We start from the raw sequence: 14,776 nt of genomic DNA on the forward strand, positions 1-14,776 counted from the left end.
GTCTCAAGTAAAATGTAGCCCCCATTAAGATGACCACAGGTCTCAAAAGAAGAAATTCTCGATAACGTTTTTGAGTCTCTCTATAAAGATCAGGGAACATTTGAATTTTACATCCAAGAAAATCTTTCTGTTTATTTTTAAAGAAAAGCCTCAATAACCATGCTTTATCTATCGATAGAGCTACAGTTAATATCAAAGTAGAAGGATTTACCATGTCCTTATCAGACGTTTCCAGAATTTCAGACACATTCAATTGTGCTTGACCTGGTTTTACCTGTGGTTGAGGCCCAATTTTTTTATTTGGTAAATAATACACTTGAGAAAATGGAGGTAAATTTTCTTCCGAAACTTGTAATACTTCTACCATATATCTCTTAAGCATCTCCCTAGGAGTTACCAAAGGTAATCTAAGGAAATTAATAAGTCTCAAATTGTTATTTCGAGAATTATTCTCCAGCATTTCTAATTTCCTTCTTAAGTTCATATTGTCCTTAACCAGCCTCTCTTGTAATTGTTTAGACACTTTTAAATCTTGATCAAGCTTTTGAATAGAAGATTTTGTGTTCATCTGATCTTCTTTTAAACCCTTGAGCTCTTTAGTATGTTGTATCAATTTATTATCTATATATTGGAAATTGGGGCTAATTGTTTTAGAAAAATTAGAAATTAAATCCCATAGAGAGTCCAAAGTCACCCAAGGGGGCTTCTCCCATTGTGGAAACTTTTGTTTTGTGTAGAAATGCTCACCCTCTGAAGAGTTCTCCCGGTTATGTTCCATCTGGGTCAATTCACTTCCCATTGGTGATCCGACTCCAGCTTCTTCTGCAGATACCACCTGAAGAGATGATTCTGCTTCCATGCTCTCTACTATGATCTCCACTGCCTCAATAGCGGGTACTTCCCCCAACTTCGGGGTTTCTTCGCCATTCGGGGAGCTGGTAGACTGGGGTTGTGGGGGTGGTGCTCGAGCATCTGGGCTTAAGGTAGTATCCGGCCCAAGAGAGGCAACCCCAGTCTCGCTCAATCCGGGTGCCCTCAGTGGGCTAACATCAGATGCCGGTATCATAGCTCCCTGCATCCTTCGCAATAGCTCCTCTATGTTGCTGAGAGTCGGCACCGTGGAGCGCTGCGAGGCACCGGCAGCACTCCTGCCTCTCCGGCATCGGAGAACAAATTGGGCCGCAAAATGCCTCAAGAAGAAAAAAAAGGAAAGAATAGCTTCAACTGATCGGGTGGGTACTTCTCAGCACGTCTTAGCCGTGCCCATCTTGGATCCACTCTGCCACATACGTATTTAAATGGCTCTATCATATCTCTCCCTTCTGCCTTTCTTCCAAAATATACTGTACTCATGCAGATCATTAAGTCTGTCCATATACGAGTGTGCTTTATGATGAAGACCACTGACCATTTTAGTAGCCACCTTCTGGACCAACTCCATCCTGTTTATATCTTTTTTGAGGGTGGGATCTCTAGAACTGAACACAATATTCTAAATGAGGTCTCATAGGGAGCAAGATGCCTAGTTGAGTAGCTAGCAGACATTGCTCCCAGTGGCGTAGCGAGGGTGAGAGGCGCCCAGGGCAGTGGCACCCCTGCTCTGCCCTCTTCTCCGCCCCTCCACCTCCACATGCTCCTACCCCTCCTGCCATGCGCACACCGCTTCCCTTCCCCGTACTTCTGTAATGTTCCTGGCGTGAGCAGCAACCCCCAACCTGCCGTCGCACCAATGTCAGCTCATCCTCTAACGTCACTTCCTAGGTGCAGGTCCAGGAAGTGACATCAGAGGAAGAGCCATCGTTGGCATGACAGCAGGTTAGGGGTTGCTGCTTGCACCAGAAATGGGGGAAGGGAAACGGTGTGCATGAGCTGCAATGGGGGGGGGGGGAGGAAGGAGTGAGAGGGGGTGGAGAAGAGGATAGGTGCCTGCGCCCTCACCAACACAGCGCCCAGGGTGGAATCTCCCCCCCCTTTACTATGCCACTGATTGCTCCTATTCATCTGGATTTTGGGGCTGGTTGTGTGGGGACAATCATGGTGATATGCATTGGCGGCCCCATTATATTCTAGAAATGACAGAAATAGTTTGCAGAATGCTAACATGAATTTAAAGGCAATATCAGGAACATAAGAAGTTGCCTCTGCTGAGTCAGAACAGAGGTCCATCGCGCCCAGCAGTCCGCACCCGCGGTGGCCCATCAGGCCCATGACCTGTACAGTGACCCTTGGTCTCTATCTATACTCTCTCTATATCCCATCTCTACCTCTATCTGCAACCCTCAATCCCCTATCTTTCAGGAATTTATCTAATCTTTATTTAGGCCCTCTTTTATGAAGCTGCTGTACCACATCCTGTGGCACTAAATTCTTCGATGTTCATAGGAATTCTATTAGTGTTGGAGCAGCGTCAGAGCATTTAGCGTACCAGGCTATGGTAGAAACCTCTATCACAGCTTAATATAAAGGGGGGGGGGGAGGTTAGTTAACATTACTATTTTATTTCCTGTAATCTGTTCAAATTTCATCTGTTACTGTACAAACGTTTGTTTTATTTATTTATTTAGTTTGTGAACGGTAAGACAGTATCTTGATTTAAAAACATAGCAATAAAATCAAATTCAAGAATCATTCAAGGATCCAGAATCTGGAAAAGGCAGCAGTAGTAGAAGTGGTGGAGAAAGAGGGTGGGGACAGACAGGAAGAAATGACTGCAATAAGGAGAGCCTGTCAAAATATATTAGGCCTTTATTCTTTATCTGTACAATGTTCTTGTTTCCATCTCACTGCAGAAAACTGTGACTAAGTTTCTTCAATCAGCACTGATAGTCAAATTAAGCATGCTAGTATTAGAGTATTTATGAATAAGCACAATAAGCCTATTTTGTTTAAAATTTTTGAATTATTAACTTAAAACTATTTGGAAAAAACCCAAATTACAGTGCTCGGGGTAGGGGGAGGGTGAAGGGTGTGTGTAGGATTCATGTTTTCCTCGGCAAGTCACCCTTTGAAAGATTTTAGTCATTTCTGGGAACAAAGGTCTGACATTTATAAAGCTTTTTTATTCTTTATCTGCAATTAGCTGTTGAAATGTCACTGTACACATTTCTCTAACTTTTCCTCTCTCTGAAGTTAAAGTAGGGGGGGGGGGGATAACAAAGACCATGATAGACAAGGAAAATGAACAATAAAAGCATGGGAAGAGAATGACCTTGCCATATCTGTTCACTCAGATTAAAACAAATTCAAAGTAAGGGCAATATTTAAAAGATTTGTCCAGCTAATTTTGGAAGTCAGCCAGACAGTTGCAGTTTTCCCCTTGTTTCCTCCCCCGAGTGGTCTACTCAATGACGCCAGCTCTATGGATGCTTGAGCACCCCTATTATTGAGCAAACTCCTTGACTATGTCCAGGGAGAGGTCATTTCCATTAATACCTCAGTCATTTTTAAACATTGGCTCCTATGCTCACTGACCTCACAAAATTTGTGTGGTAAAGAAGAGGTGGTGGTAGGAGCATTCCAGGGCTCTAGTGAAATTTTGTCTGAGCAGTGGAAAATACTTGGGACAATCTGAACCACTTATCCTAAATATAACATTGTGTTGTTTGCAAACTGCTAGCACTTTTAAGTTCTAAGCAGTTCACAAATTCAAAAAGAGCTACTGGAGAACAAATTCCTAGGAATCGCAGAGTAATCTAGCAAAACAGAGAATGAAATAATAAATTTTAGAATCAATGTACGTTCTATGGAACAGAAGATCAAACTATACTGTCTACTATTCAAAGTACTAAACGGAACTGCACCTATCTACCTAAACAACCGCCTACACCGAAACCTTTCACCCAGAATAAGGAGAACCCAGATCCCGTTCACCTACCCCCCACTCAAAGGTACTAGACGCAAAAAACTATATGACAACCTACTTGCTACACAGGCGGCGAAACTTGACCCCACCATCTCCAAGCTGCTGATCACAACTACTGACTATAAAACGTTCCGAAAAGATATCAAAACCATACTATTCAAAAAACACATCCCAACAACCTAATCTCCCCTCATTTCCTATCCCTACCGCACTTTCCTTGCAATTCCTCCCTTTCAGGCAACATCTAATCAAGTCTCTATGACGATACGTCAATACATACCCGGAAACATTGTAACCGCTAACTATCTCAAAACGTCCGATACCTCTACTTATAAACTGAATCTAGCTTTCTGTAATGTAAAGTTATGCTATGTAAAATAATGTAATGTAAAGTTATGTAAGTACTGTAAGGTAATGTAAAGTAATGCAAAGTAAATCTACGTAAAGCTATGTAAAGTAATGTATGAAAAGTTATGTAAAGTAAAGTATGCAAAGTTTGTAAAGTAATGTAAAGTATTGTATTGTCATTGCCTGGAAATGACCAGCCATCTTCTAATGTAATCCGCTTAGAACCGCAAGGTACAAGCGGAATAGAAATCACTAATGTAATGTAATGTAAGATCGGATGTACCAGTTTGTAGTTTAATAAGCATCCAAATAATTTAAAAGCAATCATCATAAAAGCACTATTAGCGGTAAGGGAAACCTTATTTCCCTGACAGGCGGCGGCTGGGGAAATACCTGTGTGGGCAGTAGGGGAAGCACGGGCTTCCCTACTGCCTGCAGCTGACAAGCGGTGCATGCACGAAGGGGAACCCTGCTTGCTGGCATCCGAAGCCTGCCCCTTCACGGTGGCCAGAGCACTTTGTGTGCACGCTGGCCGCATCCACCACTCGTTGGGCACACAATGAGCACTTTTTCTGCTTCTTAAAAGTGCTCATTGTGAACCGCTACAAAAGATAAACAAAAGCGCCGGTTAACAAAGTCAATTAAAGTTCATTGAAAGCTTCCTTTCAGACCGGTACTGCTTCAGGAAGGGGTCTTTTACTAAGGCGCGCTAAATGCTAACATGTCCATAGAATATAATGGGCACGTTAGCATTTAGCACACGCTAAATGGGCTAGCGCACCTTAGTAAAAGACCCCCTAAGTTACACATGAGCAGACCCCACTGGTTCTCAAAACTCTATGCCTTGCTAAGGAGCCTCTACGCAAAACAATTTGGGGGAAGTGGGAGAAATGGGAAGAGTGGCTCGACCAGTTGAGCGTGTCTCCCCCCAAGGTCGGATGGACCCCCAAAAGGGTCCCCCAAGCTCAATCCACAACAGGAACAAGAAGGCCACTAATCAAAACCTACACTAAACCAAGGAAAGACTGACTTACTAGCTCCACCTGCTGGAGACTGAGAGCAGATTGATTGTAGATGGGACTGCCCAAAAGTCCCAAAAGTCAATCTCTCAGTCTCCACCTGCTGGCAGAGGAGCGTAAACCCATCCATTTCTGTGCTGGTCTGGAGGAATGCTAAAGAAATAATAAATTTTAGAATCAATGTACGTTCTATGGAACAGAAGATCGGATGCACCAGTTTGTAGTTTAATAAGCATCCAAATAAAATAAACAATAATCATAAAAACAATCTGCAAAGGATAGAAACCAAATAATGTATACAATAAAAATGACACAACACGGGCCATGTTTCAGCAAAATAAAAATGCCTTCCTCAGCGGTCTTTTTTATATATTTTTTAACTTATGTTTATTGAAAGTGAAAAAGATCACAACCGAACAGTATTCAAAACACAGTAAAATACAAAAACAGCCAAATACAGAGAAATTGCAACAAGGGTAGTAAGACTCGCCGAAAAGAGAGCCCCCTAGTCAGGAAACCTCGAAGTACAATACACTCAAAAGCAAAGACTGGGCTTACCGCCCCTGGTGAGTAGCTTAATGTGTAGGAAGGGTCCTACGAGATGGAAAGAGAAAAGATTTAGAAAAAATATTTATTTACTTAAATAGACAAGAATAAGTGGTGGTGCACATATAATAAGAGTGTGAATGATGAATTACTGTGTGAGGTGAAATGAACTGATGAAAAGACAATGATGGAAAAGCAGAACAAATGGCGGTAGTTAAAAAAGTATGGTAAAGAAAAATCTAAAAGAGGTGAAATGTGATGTCAACACTGTGAAAAATACTCAGCGAAAAACGCTCAGTGAAAATGATCTACCGGTGTAGTGTCCATTGAGACGAATGAAATAGAAAATAAACTAATGAAGAGAGGGGTGAACTAAGTAATATTGCCCTATAACATTATGAAAAGCCAGAAGTGGTATTTTAAAACCACATACCTTGGCTTGTTACAAGGTCTTGTTCGGACTTACCCCTAAATATTTAACTGATCTCTTTTCTCTTACTACTAACAAACAGAAAAAGCTCCCATACGGATTACGGAGAGCGCAGACAAATGGGGCCGAGGGGCGGCGGGAGGAGGCAAGGTAGGGGAAAGTGTTAGAAGAAAAGGGGAAGGGCAACAGAGGGGTAGAGCAGGCCAAAAGGGGGGGGGGGGGCGGAGAAGGGATCCAATCAGGAAAGGGGTTGGAAAGGAGGTGGGGCGGGGGTAGGGGATAGCGGGGTTTGTGGGGGAACTCAGTCTTTTGGCTCCGGCACACACGCGGACGACGGCGAGTTTCTCTCCTCCCAGAGTGGCTAGGGGTTTAGCGGCAGGCCATGGCTACTCGAGCAGCGATCTCCAGTCCTGATCTCCGCCTGCTCGGGGTCGACGCTTTAAGTCTGAGCGTGAGGGCATAGGAAGGCGTGGTATGGTTGTATGGTAATAGGTGATATGCATATGAAGTGATAAGTTCTGTTCCAATGTTCAGTATTCATGTTAAATTGATTGATGTACACGAGTTGGATGTGTATTGGGCATTATGGCTGCGGCTAATAATAAATTTCACATTTGTTGACAAATAATCAGAGTCATGTGATATTGTGTTCCACCAAGTTAGGTGGGATGAGAGTAATGAGTGCCAAATGCCCGGCTTGATAAGAGATGTTCACATTTGAGTTTTATTTTTCCATCTGTAAATGGCTGCAAACTTAAAAGAAATCACCAATGCTTATTGTCCTATCAGGCAGCTTTATGGGGCAAGGATTGGATCAATTGATTGTGACTTCTAGTACTTAGAATTCAGGGGCATTTAAAAACATATTTATTTGCTAAGTACAGTGGTGCCTCGCATAACGAACGCCTCGCACAACGAACGCTGCACACAACGAACTTCATGTCTTGATTCACACAACGAACTTCGTTTCACACAACGAACTTCACACAACGAACTTCGTTTCACACAACGAAGTCGCCCGAGCTGCCGATGTATTGCATCCTTCCGCGCAGGCACTGCAGGCAGTCGTTAGTCACTGCGCTTAACTGCCCTCTCTCACTGTATACAGTCGTCCTTTTAAGATAAACTCAATATTTTTTATATATCATGGCTTCTAAAAAAAGCAGGAAGGTGATTTCTGTTGAAGTGAAACGGGAAATAATTAGAAGGAGTGAATGTGGGGTAAAACAGTGTGACCTCGTCAAAGAGTTTGGCCTCAGCAAGACCACCATTTTGACAAATTTATCTTTTTTTATGTCATCTTAGCATATTTTATGCTGCAGAACAAATTATTTTTTTTAACATGTATTGTTATGGGAAAACGCGTTTCACATAACGAACTTTTCGCATAACAAACTTGCTCCTGGAACGAATTAAGTTCGTTGTGTGAGGCACCACTGTACTTGGGTAACTAATTCTGTTCATTCAACTATACATCTCATCCTTTTTTAACCGCATAGAGCTTCACGGTCCTGCGGTATACAAGCTCATTGTTATGTTATGTTGGCTGTCTTAAATATAAAAACATAAAAGTCTACAAAGAAGCAAAAAGGAAACCACAGATGTCAAAAAGAGCTAGAATGAATGCAGAAAAGAGAACCATTTTAAACATATTAGAAAGTATGAAAACCTCCAGTACTAGAAATGTACACACATGACTGTCTATAAAATGCATGTGTGAAAAAGGGACAACACTGTGGTATTTCTGAAGAAGAAATGAAGGACATGCACAAAACCTATGTTAAAAAAAAAAACCATAGTGTGGGTGCTGTACAGTTATGAAATTGAAATGAAAAAAGAGGAATGATCTTAAGGAACACATGCACAAAAATTAAAAACAAAACAGAGCTAACTGAATGTTGTGGTGAACAAACAAACACAAAGCAAGAGGTGGAGATATCCAATCAAGACTGGTGGACTCAATTTATTCCACAAATCTCTTTTATTCATTCAAAACCTCAGTGATTCGACATATATAGTACATGTTTTGGCCAAAATGACTTGTGCTTCAGGAGTCTTGAGAGTCTTAGAGATAATGTAAATTGATTTATCCACAAATACTAAGACTTCCAAGTTGCTTATATTGTACTCAATTTAGGGCCTGAAACGAAGTCAGCATTTCACCTCCTGAAACAGTCTTGTGGCCTTGCAAATTCTGCCTCTTCTTGGACTCCAAGAAGAGGCAGAATTTGCAAGGCCACAAGACTGTTTCAGGAGGTGAAATGCTGGCTGTGAAAGTGGCACTTGAGTCTGAAGAAAGTAATGTAAGCTAATGCCCAAAAGTGCCAGAATATGCATAGCTGATTTAGATCTAAGAAACCAACCATAAGAGTTTCAACTGGCAATGAAGATGGCACTTAAGTCTTAAGGAAACAGTTGAAAGAAGCACTGTGAAATGGATATTGGTGAAAAGTGAGATGGAAAGAGTGTTACTTCTACTACACAAGCCATAGAAGAAACTAGAAATAACTAAAAGACTAACCCCCTTCCCCATTTACAAAAGCGTAGCATGGTTTTTAGTGCTAACCACAGCGGTAACAGCTGCTATGCTCATAGGAATTCTCTGAGCGTCAGAGCTGTTACCACTGCGACCGGTGCTAAAAACCATACTATGCTTTTGTGAAGGTGGAGGGGGGGGGGCGGCAATGAAACAGGATGCAGCAAACTAGCAGCCTCGAGGTAAATATACTGATGAAACTGAAAACTTAAACAGCAAAAGTACTAGAAACAGCATTCACTACAAAAAAAAAAAATCCAAGTAGTTAAGAAGCTACAAACAAGCAGCACAGCTCACAAAACTACAATGTAGGCTGGTCTCATGTGATACAAAGCCTAAAGGTAGGTCTATTAACATATTTCTTAAACAGCAGAGTCTTAAGAAGTCATCTAAAAAGCTGATAAAGAGTAATATACATCAAAACACACAGAAATAGTTGAACAAATTTTGGAGGTCTGACTGGCAAACATTTCATTCTGCTTTAATCTCTTCTAACCTTTAACAGAAGGAAACATAAAAGGAGAGTGATTAATGGTCCTCCTATTCCTACAAATTGTAATCAATTGAAAATGTGATTAAAAAAATACACTGGACAAGTACCATTTAAAACCTTAGATAAAAAAACAAGCAAACTTGAATCATACCCTAGCTTTAATAGGGAACCGATGTTACCTCACAGAAGCATCTTTACTGCTATAAGCGCTAGCATGTGCTTATCGCACATTAAAAAGGCTTATCGAGGGATTATGCGCTGGCGGACTGTGGTTAATTTGCTTTTTAGCATGTATACACCAAATGCTAAAAAAATATTTGTATTTTCCTTGATTCAATAGCTCAAGTTCTTTTTCTGAAAGAAGATTTATTTAAAAATAGGGCTATCACAGGGGTAGGCAATTCCGGTCCTCGAGAGCCGGAGCCAGGTCAGGTTTTCAGGATATCCACAATGAATATGTATGAGATGGATTTGCATGCACTGCCTCCTTGAGCTGCAAATCTATCTCATGCATATTTATTGTGGATATCCTGAAAACCTGACCTGGCTCCGGCTCTCGAGGACCGGAATTGCCTACCCCTGGGCTATCAGATCATTCTGAAATCCATTCTGATAATATGCTTTCTCTATAGGAATGAAATGTTCTCTTTTAGAAATAATTCCCTTTTGGAGCACAGAAATGGCTCCCCAACTATGCTTTAAATTACTTAACATAGTGTGTTAATTCTCAAATGTCAGCATCCACATTTCAATTTGTATTCATTTGGATGGCTTTTTTCAAATGTGACTACATACCCAGACTCTTAGCCTCATACATCAGCTTGAAACCCTGGCCCTCATTATTGCTGTCAGAGATGAAGCGAACAAACAGTTGATTGTCAGTAGTGTGCATACTGGAAGGGGGATCAATGCCACAGAATCGTCCACTTCCTCCACTTGACCCCAACGGAGGAGATGAGTCATCTACTCCATTTTTCAACTGAAAGAAAATATTAATACATACAACTCATACTTGCATTGGTTTGACAAGCTAACCTGTTTATCTAAGCTTTGGGTTTCACATGATTGCACTGTTCTATAAGATAAAGTTCTCAATGGAAAATAAATATTATTCTAATCTTAATTATTCATTTTGGTGGAATTCACTTTGTCATTTTTATAAAATGGAAAGAACAATTGCTTTACAGAAAGGAAACTATGATAATTTTAAGAAGATCTGGGGACCATTGGAAAGTTATTGTAAGGAGTGAACATCATTTTCCTTTGTTTAGGTATATTTATTTTATTGGGGGGGATTAAGGGTGTATTATTTATTATGTTATGGTCATTTGAAATATGTTAATTGATAGTAATGGAGGGTGGATGGGTGGGATGGGTGGTAATTTTTATGTTTTATGATTATTTGTGAATGATTTTCATGTGTTATATGTTTGTTTTGTATTGGTATAATTTTTGTACACTTGTTGATAGATTTAAAATGAATAAAGAATTTTTTAAAAAAAGAAAGTAAAACATTCAATACTTGAGATTTCGTGTTATAACACCACGTAAGCTGTATGAATAAATGAATAAATCATGATAAAATGGATGCATTTCGTGATTGATTTCCTCCATGCAGACTGAAAAGCTTACCTCGATGTAGTCTCCACTGTCACAAGAAGCACCATAATTCTGGATCTGAAATATCGGCTGAAAATGGACTGCAATAATGAAGCCACTGGTGACCACTGCATGCCAAGTGCAGTTGAGGTTTGCATGATAGTGCTGGGGATGACCGGGAGAGGAGATCAAACCCCTGTTTGCATGTAAATAACCACCACAGCCTGTGTTTGAATACAATAAGAGACATTAAAGCACATTCAATCACTTTAATAAGCAAATTAAATAATAATGATAATAAAACCAATAAATCACAATAGTAGAGAACTGTGTCCTTTACTGTAAAGCTCAACTCTGATCCTAAGGGCTCCTTTAATCAAGGTGCGCTACGGGGGTTAGCGCATCGGACATTTCATCACACGCTAACCCCCGCGGCAAGCCAAAAAACTAACGCCTCAGCAATGGAGGCGTTAGCGACTAGCGCGGCAGGCGGTTTAACACGCGGTATTCCACGCGTTAAACCCCTACCGCACCTTGATAAAAGGAGCCCTAAGTGTGGCTCACTGACTCTTCCCCCACTAAGTCTCAAGACTTGCTGCTGAATCTGAAGTTTGTGCCATGTAGCTCTCTGTAGATTTGGACTTCAAGTTTAAGTTTCAAGTTTATTAAAAATTTGATATACCACCTTATCATTTATTTCAAGGCGGTTATACATTTTTAAATAGGGTATAAACAGATAATACAATTTAACATAATTTTAACAAAATAAACATACATGATTAGACAAAACAATAACATACACGACTGGATAAACGGGTATGAGTGGAAAGGGGAGAACTACAATGATTAAAGAAAAGTAAGATATAAAGGTATAAACAAAAGGGTGGGGTTAAAAACATGTAAGTCCAATACATGCGGTCTCATAAAACATACAAAAATTTTAAAATCCTTAAAAGGACATTTACATTTGAAAGGAATCTTTGAAAAGGAATGTCTTAAGAGAAGATTTCAATTTCTCAAGATTAGTTATCTATCTTAGAGCATTTGGTGCCGAATTCCAGAGTGTTGGGGCAACTACTGAAAAGATAGTGTTTCTTCTAGTGTTAATATGGTTCAAGGTTGGGATTGCTAATAAATTTTGCTCCGAGGAACGAAGAAAATGTGATGTAGCGTACGGTATCAAAAATTTATTAATGAATTCTGGCTGTCCAGTGTTTCTTGTTTTAAAAGTCAATAATAGAGTTTTTAAATGGCACGGTGATGGATGGGAAGCCAATGGGCTTTTATCAAAAGAGGAGTTACGTGGTCAAATTTTATGGCCTTATAGATGACTTTTACTGCTGTGCTCTGGATTATTTGTACACGTTTCCAAACTCCCACACTTTTCTCATAAGACTGAAAGAACAATAAAGGAATTGAAGTACCATGCAATTCAAACTCACTGAAGTGTCACGTGGTGTTGGAAGAAAATAGAATAGCTCTTCCAGAGGAATACGGTAGTTAGGCTTCTCTATTATGTAAAAAGAACTGACCACATCACACTTTTTTTAATGAACACTGGCTTCTTATTTCATATTGCATTTATTTAAAAAAAACAAAAAAAACCCAAACACCTATCCACCACTCATCAGGTGTTTTACTCTAGTCATCCTTATATCTCTCTCCAATCATCTTATTCCTTACATGAGTTCTTCCCTCTTCTTAACAAAACTTATTGGTTCCCCATCCCATGAACAAGTTAAATTTGACTTTACTAGACTAGGATTAGGAGTGGTACCCTGAACTTGAAAGCATGACATTTTCTAGCATTGTCACTCATATCCCACCATCTCTATTTGTAAGCACCACCTGAAGATATCTGGAAAGAACCATCCCACTTTGGTTAAAACCTCTGTCAGGAGAACATAAAATAAGAGATCCTGAAACTGAAGTGCTAAACTCCTGACAAGATGGAAAAAAAAATAAAAATATGTGAATGTTCACATAAAGAAAGAATAGTACTGTAATATATGTAAAGATGAGATATTTGGGAGGGAGAATAAATCTTGACCAGAGATGCTCGAGATAAGAACATTTGGTCAAGTGTCCATGAGGATCTGGGGAGCTGGTAATTTGAGGATGTGGGGGCGTTGCCCTCATGTCGGGACTCAGAGTAGTTTCCAGGCCCAGAGAGATCGCCTCTGTCCCGCCCATCTGAGGTGTCTCTAGCAGGCAAGTCACTGGCAATTGAAGGGCCCCCTGCATGCGCCGAAAGAGCTCCTCTATAGTTCCCGAACCAGAGACTCTGGAGCTCTTCGAGGCCCCAGCTGAGCTCTTTCCTCTCCGTTTGGGCATTGTTGTTGAGGTAATATTGAAAAGAAATATTAGTCTGTAACGAGCTTACCGACGCGTGACGCTCAGCAAAGCTAGACCGCAGCCATCTTGGATTGCCGGTTTAAAATTTTTTTTTTATAAACTTGAAAACTTGAAACTCAAACTTGAAACTTGATAATTTTTCAGTGATTTGGAGGTGATTGCAGCAGTGGAGAAGTATTTCAGTGACCAGACAAGAGTATTTTTTGGAAGGGTCACAGAAACTTCAGACACGATATGCCAAGTGTGTTGAACTTAAGGGTGAAGATGTGGAATTACTTGTAAGTTTCAGGGCTCCAAGTCATTCCCTTCTTGGATGGACTGAGACCTTTCCAGCACCCTCTTGTATGCCTATGTTCCCACTAAACTCACTTGGTTATATCTCATCAGCTAATATAGCATTTTAAAACTCATTCAACCATACCTCCTATTACTATTGCATAAATTCACCTATTTTAAAATCAATTGACTCAAACAGCCTTAAACACCTCCTTCCTACTTTAATCCAACTAATATGGTGCTAAACCTTTGCGATAAGTGAGGGGCTTGTGGAAACTAAAAAGTCTCTGAATTTGCCTGACCTCTAGGTTTTGCTGTTGAATGCTAGCAGAGGCTTCATCCCCTGGGGCTGTAAATACAGTGTCCTGGGCTGAGAATCAAACCCGAAGCCCCTTCAAGTCGATATTTCACCATCTATAAATGTCAAAATGTACAGCGCTGTGTACAGTATACCTTTCAGTACTATATAAATGATAAGTAGTAGTATTTAATTTGATTATAAATACTAATACATTCTAATTTAAGCATAAGTAATATTTCTAAAATACAAAAGGTAATTGAATCCTTGATGTCAGGAAAAAAAAACACTGCTTAAGTAATACTAGGTAGATCTAAAGAAGACTAGAGTACAAGTACATTATTTTTGCATTAATTAGATCCCTGAAATGTATTGTAATCTTACCTACTCCAAATGTAATCTATTGTTTATATTACACAGTTCTGCACTGTCAATTTGCTATCCAACTTGTAAATCCCCTCGGAATCTTTCCAGCTATATCTCCTCTGTTGTTAAAAAAAAAAAAAAGTGTATCTTTACTGGAAAATGTCCAGTCAAATCTTTTGTAATCCGCCTTGAACTGCAAGGTATAGGCGGAATAGAAATCCGTAATGTAATGTAATGTCAAAATAGAGATTCATTTATCAAAGGCTGTGCATGAATTGATCTGTTCCAGGATTTCTCTATAAGATTTAAGAGTGCTAAGCCACAGCAGTTATTCACAAATGAAACCAGAAATAGCTGCCAGGAGGCCAAGAACTCAAGAGACAAAGTTCATAGCAGCAGTTATGAAAATCCAAATGCATGCTCTTTTGAAATATTCATACAGTGATGTATATCAAAATAACCACTCCTGTTCCTGGATTAAAAACTGGTTACAAGACAGAAAACACAGAGTACGAAGGGGTGCTGAAAAGTTCTCAACCCAACCAACCAACTTCCTAAATTCTGGACGTAATTTTCCCACTGTAGCTGAAAAGAGTGTTGTGTTGTCTTACTTTGTTAAGTGCCAATTTGCAGAAACGAAATTCAGTA

The 14,776-nt window shown here is 40.0% G+C and overlaps 1 protein-coding gene across 2 annotated transcripts in view; it reads right to left on the bottom strand.

Annotated features, from left to right (window-relative positions):
* Positions 1–14,776, bottom strand: part of CUBN (cubilin) — a 494,825-nt gene that overhangs the window by 136,195 nt on the left and 343,854 nt on the right. For both annotated transcript variants that reach the window (XM_033931276.1, XM_033931275.1), the window contains exons 42-43: positions 10,867–11,057; positions 10,030–10,213 (exon numbers count right to left, since the gene is read on the bottom strand). In XM_033931276.1, the coding sequence (XP_033787167.1) occupies positions 10,030–10,213; positions 10,867–11,057 (375 nt within the window). The remainder of the gene's footprint in view (positions 1–10,029; positions 10,214–10,866; positions 11,058–14,776) is intronic.

Source organism: Geotrypetes seraphini, chromosome 2 (assembly GCF_902459505.1).
Source record: "Geotrypetes seraphini chromosome 2, aGeoSer1.1, whole genome shotgun sequence".
In the NCBI taxonomy this organism is placed as follows: domain Eukaryota; kingdom Metazoa; phylum Chordata; class Amphibia; order Gymnophiona; family Dermophiidae; genus Geotrypetes; species Geotrypetes seraphini.